General features: G+C 47.8%; 1 protein-coding gene across 1 annotated transcript in view; it reads left to right on the top strand.

Moving 5' to 3' along the window:
- The window catches only part of tnfsf13 (TNF superfamily member 13), a 4,436-nt gene extending 593 nt beyond the window's left edge, over positions 1-3,843 (top strand). Inside the window, exons 1-6 of the mRNA XM_066722276.1 lie at positions 1-128; positions 772-868; positions 1,016-1,129; positions 1,547-1,665; positions 2,215-2,353; positions 2,797-3,843. The exon at positions 1-128 is cut by the window's left edge and continues 593 nt beyond it. Coding sequence (XP_066578373.1) covers positions 1-128; positions 772-868; positions 1,016-1,129; positions 1,547-1,665; positions 2,215-2,353; positions 2,797-2,906 — 707 coding nt within the window. The 3' untranslated portion in view covers positions 2,907-3,843. The remainder of the gene's footprint in view (positions 129-771; positions 869-1,015; positions 1,130-1,546; positions 1,666-2,214; positions 2,354-2,796) is intronic.
- Positions 3,844-6,675: the final 2,832 nt, after the last annotated feature.

Genomic DNA, 6,675 nt, shown 5'->3' with positions numbered 1-6,675 from the left:
GTCAGTCCGTCCAGATCCAGAACCTGCAGGGCAAACTGAGCGAAATGCAAAAGCGGGTCGAAACCGATCCGGGAGATGGTGTGGCGGCGACGGGACGGACCGAGCCGACCGGCAGAGGAAGCTGCGAGGTAGGGACTGCAGGACTCCGGTTTACTTTCTAAACATTTGTTAGCTTTAACGTTAATTTCGTTTTTATTTACCTGCGTGTGTGCACACACACACACACACACACACACACACACACACACACTCACACACACTCACACACACACTCACACACACACACTCACACACACACACACACACACACACACACACACACTCACACACACACAGACTCTCTCTCTCTCACAGACACACTCACACACACACACACACACACACACTCACACACACACACACTCACACACACTCAGACACACACACACACACACACACACTCACACACACACAGACTCTCTCTCTCTCTCTCTCTCTCTCTCTCTCTCTCTCTCTCACACACACACACCTGCACGGATTTGGGGGAAAACAGCTGGATTAAATAACGCATATTGCATTCCTTTACATGTAGAAACAGTGAGAGAGAGAAAGAAAGAGTGGGAGACAGCAGTACACTGTCCTATGTCAGTCAGTCAGTCAGTCCATGTCTCAGTCCATGTGTCAGTCTGTGTGTCAGTCAGTGTGTCTGTCAGTCAGTGTGTCAGTGCGTCAGTCAGTGCGTCATTGATTCAAGTGCTCCCCTCTCTGTGTGACTCTGTTCTTTTGTTACAGCCAGACCGCTGTCCGCCCAGCCTGGGTTCAGAGGTCAGGGAGGAGGGGGGGGGCCTGCATGAGCGGGAGAAACGGCAAACAGAGAAGTGTAGAAAGAGTGAGTGCCTCCCTCCCTCTCTTTCCATTTTCTATTGCCCCCTATTTCTCATTATACCCCCCTCTATCTCTCTCTGTCTGTCTCACAGTCTCTCTCTCTCTCCTGTCCCCCATCTCTCTCTTCCTCTCCTTCCCTCTCTCGGCCCAGATGTTGAGAGCCGTGCTCGGGGCCCTCTGGGCTCTCAGGGCTCCAGCAGTGTGGTGAGACGTCTCTCTCGGCGCTCTGTCCTGCACCTGAAGCCCCTCGCCACGCGCTCCGATGGTGAGTCACAGTGGGAGGGAGGCACTGAGCACGTCAATCACTCCATCGACCGACTGTGTCTCAGAGTCTGACTCTTCGTCTTTATTTCTCGCTCTCCCTCTCAAATTCAAGTGTCAAATGTCTTTCTCTCTCTCACTCTCTGGGTCTCTGTCTGTCTCTCAAATTCTAATTCTAATTCAAAACGAGCTTTATTGGCATGAGATGTTTACACACAAGTATTGCCACAGCGATTGGGTACATTGAAATTATATACAATAACATTAACAACTTTACAATATAAAATAAAATATTGTGTTAATTTACATTTTACATTTTACATTACATATATTTGACATGATTAATGTGCTGTGTTGGTGGTTTCTCTCCCTCTCTCTGTGTGTCTCTGTCTGACTCTCTCTCTCTCTCTCTCTCTCTCAGAGGAGCAGGACAGCACAGTGCTGGTGTGGGGGTGTGGGTATGGGAGGGGCCGGGGGTTGGAGCTGGCAGGGGAGACGGTGACTGTCAGGGAGGGGGGGCTCTACTTCCTCTACAGCCAGGTGAGTGGGGTCATGGTGGGGTCACGGTGGGGTCAGGGGACAGGTGGGCTCAGAGGGGTGCTCCTGTGCCCCCGTGTCCTCAGGTGGTCTACTTTTGTTTCAGCCCATATTTATGAATTAATCAATTAGGCAATAACCAGGCCTGATTAATTACCCAACAAGGCAATTAGGCAATTAGGCAATTAGGAAATAAACCAATTAGGCAATTGGGAATTATTAGTTCATGTGGTGAACATGAATATTAGACAAGCAGGAAGCTGTGTAATTGGGGAATTGGATGGACGGATAATTAGAGAATTAGTCGCTGTCAATCAGACACTCAGTCTGAGGGCAGCAGTGTGGAGTGGTGGTCAGGGCTCTGCAGTGGAGAGTCGTGTGTCCAATCCCAGGTGGGGACACTGCTGTTGCACCTGAGCAAGGCACTAGATTGCTCCAGTAAAAACACAGCTGTATGAATTGGTAAAGTGTAAAACTCATGTGATATATTGTAAGTCACCCTGGATAAGGGTGTCATCTAAGAAATCAAGTCATAATGATAATAATTGACAGGGGCTGTACCAGGACAACACCTTCACAATGGGTCATGTGGTTAAGAAGCGTCTGCATGGCAATGAGACAACCCTGCTGCGCTGTGTGAAGAGCATGCCCAGCGACCCCAGCCTGGCCTACAACACCTGCTACACTGCAGGTGAGCACCTGAACATGAGACAGTGTCCAACCAAGAGGAGCCCATTCGCCCCATCGTGCTCGTTTGGTGTCCATTAATAACTAAGTGATCAAGAATCCTATCCAGTCTGTTTTTGAATGTTCCCAAATTGTCTCTTCAGCCACATCGCTGGGGAGTTTGTTCAGATTGTGATGCCTCTCTGTGTGAAGAAGTGTCTCCTGTTTTCTGTCTTGAATGCCTTGAAGCCCAATTTCCATTTGTGTCCCGGGTGCGTGTGTCCCTGCTGATCTGGAAAAACTCCTCTGTTTTTTTTATGAAATGTCCACATCTAAGCACCTCCCACACATGGACACCTTTGCTCCTGAGCACCTGCACCTGTCTCCCTGCCTCCCTCTCTCCCTGTGTGTCTCCCGTGTGTCCGTCCGTCAGCTGCGGATCTCAGTGTCGGTCTCTCTGTCTGTCAGGTGTGCAGTTCCTGGAGTCGGGCTCCGTGCTGGAGATGTCTGTCCCTCGCAACCACGCTGGGGTCAGCCTGCAGCCGCACAACACCTACATGGGCCTGTACAGCATCTGACCACTGACACCTCACATTGACACACTCACACTGACAGACTGACGCACTGACCGCTAATAGTGACCCCTCACACTGATGCACTGACACACTGACCACTGACACTGACACACTGACCCCTCACACTGTTGCACTGACCACTAATACTGACCCCTCACACTGACGCACTGACACACTCACACTGACACACTTACCACTGACACTGACACACTGACCCCTCACACTGTTGCACTGACCACTAATACTGACCCCTCACACTGACACACTGACCTCTGACACACTCACACTGACACACTGATACACACAACCAAATCACTGCCATAGTCATTGTGGCACGGACTGTATAATCCCATGTGCGTCTGCACTAAGTTGTTCTATACATTTATATGCACCATGATAATAACACAGTTGCACAGGCGGGCTGGGTGTGTGAGTGCTGTGTGTCACGTGTCTGTGTGTGACACACCCGGTGTGGGTGCTGGAATCCCCCGCCACCCTCCGACACCCTGAGCATCCGACGTCTCGTCTCCAGTCTCTATCTCCGGAGACGCCAGCAGGGTGGCGGTCGCTTCATGGGGTGCCGATGATAGGACCATGGGCGTCGTGTTGCTGTTGTTGTTGTCTTCAACATGTTTGTGTCGTTTGTTTGTTCACCGTGTTCTTCTCAAATATCGACTCATATATTTCCTGCAATCGTTTTCATTTCACTTTTCGTTCTGTTCTATTTAAGAAAATATAAATAAGTTGTAGTGTAAAAGTATCATTAATGAAGCAGTGTCAATAATGAGCATGGTGGGATGTTAAACACAGGACGAGTGCAGGACTGCAGCACCGTGGTATGCAATTGTATTGTATATTGTATCACACAATGACAGTTATACAATGTATTTAAATGCTCTGGCACACTTGTCATGCCAATAAAGCTCGTATTGAATTTGAATTGTGTGTGGCTTTGTACGCAAGTCAATATCGTGAGTGGCTGTGTAGGTGGGTACTGAGATTGCGATGCCACATGTTCACAATATGTGTGTGAACTTGATCTAATCTGACGCGTGTGTGTAATCCGCACACTGCCGGCCCCTGGCGGTGGGCTCGGTGTACTGCACCCGGGAGGGAGAGGTCCGGCGTGTCCGGCGGACCTGTTCGCTCTAAAGACGCAGTATTTGTTCTTCTCTTGTGTGTGCTGCGCGTCTGTGAGCGTCTGAGTGCTGTGTGTTGTGTGTTGTAGCATTGTGTATCAGTGCTGTGTTGTGTGTTGTGTAGTAACATTGTGTATCAGTGCTGTGTTGTGTGTTGTAGCATTGTGTATCAGTGCTGTGTTGTGTAGTAGGATTGTGTATCAGTGCTGTGTTGTGTGTTGTGTAGTAACATTGTGTATCAGTGCTGTGTTGTGTGTTGTAGCATTGTGTATCAGTGCTGTGTTGTGTAGTAGGATTGTGTATCAGTGCTGTGTTGTGTGTTGTGTAGTAACATTGTGTATCAGTGCTGTGTTGTGTGTTGTGTAGTAACATTGTGTATCAGTGCTGTGTGTTGTGTAGTAACATTGTGTATCAGTGCTGTGGGTTTGTGGCATCAAGATATACACTGAAGCTATGTATATATATATATATATATATATATATATATATTTCCATGCTAAATATTTATTTCAAAGATACTTCCAGATCAGCAGGGACACACGCACCTGGGGACACAAATGGAAATTGGGCTTCAAGGCATTCAAGACAGAAAACAGGAGACACTTCTTCACACAGAGTGGCGTCACAATCTGAACAAACTCCCCAGCGATGTGGCTGAAGAGACAGTTTGGGAACATTCAAAAACAGACTGGATAGGGTCCTTGATCACTTAGTTATTAATGGACACAAACGAGCAGGATGGACACTGCAGTCTTCTGTTCTTCTGTTCTTATACTTAGATTCCAAATTCCAGATTTAGGATTTAGCTACATGGGTTTAGGTCATTTAAAATGCACGTTTATCTTTCGGAAAAGAGTTATAGAATGTATTTATTTCTGTGAAATGTTGGGGGAGGGGGAGGAAGAGGAGGGTCGATGTGTCGATAGGACACACAGTGCAATTGGCCGGCCGGGGAGGAGGAGGAGGCGGACCCGGGGGTTTAAACCTGCGGTGGGCGGCAGAGAAACAGTCAGACCTGAAGAGCAGCGTCCGAGGAGAGAGAGAGAGAGAGAGAGAGAGAGAGAGAGAGAGAGAGAGAGAGAGAGAGAGAGAGAGAGAGAGAGAGAGAGAGAGAGAGAGAGCAGTGGAGTAGCGTGTGAATCGGGGCAGAGAGACACCAGACGAGCCGCAGAGTTCTGGATGAGCTGGAGCGGCGGGTAGTGGATGCAGGCAGGCCGGCCAGGAGGGAGTTGCAGTATCCAGGCGGGACAGGACCAGGGACTGGACGAGCAGCTGAGTCGAGTAGTCGGTGAGGAAGGGACGGATCCGGCGTATGTTGCTCAGGAAGGATCTACAGGTGCGCGTCAGCATGGTGATGTGCTGGGTGTAGGAGAGCGCAGGATCGAGGGTGACTCTTAGATTATTAGCAGAAGAAGAAGGAGAGAGTGTGGTGGATTCCAAGGGGATCAAGATGGGGAGGTCAGCAGAAGGTGAGGAGAGTGGGGGAAAAACAGGAGATCCGATTTAGAGAGGTTGAGCTTGAGGTAATGCAAGTGCATCCAGGCGGAAATAGCAGACAAACAGGAATAGATGCGAGAGGGGATGAGAGGGTCAGAAGAGGGAAAAGACAGGAAGATCTGGGCATCATCCACGTAGAAGTGGATGTAGAAGTGGATGGAGAAAGTGAGGAGTCCAAATAGACTCCTAGGTCTTTCTCATGCGTTACTTCATCTAGTTCTGTTCCTCCCATAGTGTAATTACAGTGGACATTTTTGTTACCTGCGTGTATTACCTTGCACTTTGAATTTCATCTGCCAGGTGTCGCCCACAACTGAATATTATCTAAGTCCCTCTGAATAGCCTGTGCTGCCGAGATTGTATCTGCTGAGCCACCTATTTTAGTATCATCTGCAAATTTGACAAGTTTGCTAACTATCCCAGAGTCCAGATCATTAATATAGATTAGAAAAAGCACAGGCCCTAGTACTGATCCCTGTGGAACTCCACTAACAACCTCACTCCAGTTAGAAGCAACTCCTCTAATCGACACCCTCTGTTTCCTAGACATCAACCAGTTCATAATCCATCTACTTACATTACCCTGAATGTCTACAGCTTCCAATCTGAGGATCAGTCTTTGGTGTGGAACCTTATCAAAAGCTTTTTGGAAATCTAAGTATATCATATCATATGCTTTCACGTGATCTACAGCTGCAGTTGCATGTTCAAAAAATTCTAATAAATTAGTAAGACATGATCTGCCTCGTCTAAACCCATGTTGACTATCTCCAAGAATATGGTTTTCATTAAGATGCTCCTCTATTTTCTGTCTAATCATGTTTTCCAACATTTCACAGGTGATGCAGGTGAGACTGATTGGTCTGTAATTTCCTGGCTCAGTTTTGTCCCCTTTCTTGTGGATTGGTATGACATTTGCTGTCTTCCGGTCAGTTGGCACATCCCCTGTTCTAAGTGTCATTTGGAATAATTGAGTTAGCGGCCTATAAATAATTTCCCTAATTTCTTTAACTACTGTTAGAAATATACCATCTGGCCCAGGTGATTTGTTTGTTTTTAATTCTGCTCGTCCCTTTAGTACCTCCTCCTCATTTATCCTGATCTCTCTTAGGGTTTGACTGGACTGACTGATAACC

This window comes from Amia ocellicauda, chromosome 14 (genome assembly GCF_036373705.1).
Source record: "Amia ocellicauda isolate fAmiCal2 chromosome 14, fAmiCal2.hap1, whole genome shotgun sequence".
Lineage (NCBI taxonomy): Eukaryota > Metazoa > Chordata > Actinopteri > Amiiformes > Amiidae > Amia > Amia ocellicauda.
This window is presented reverse-complemented; position numbering and strand designations above follow the sequence as displayed.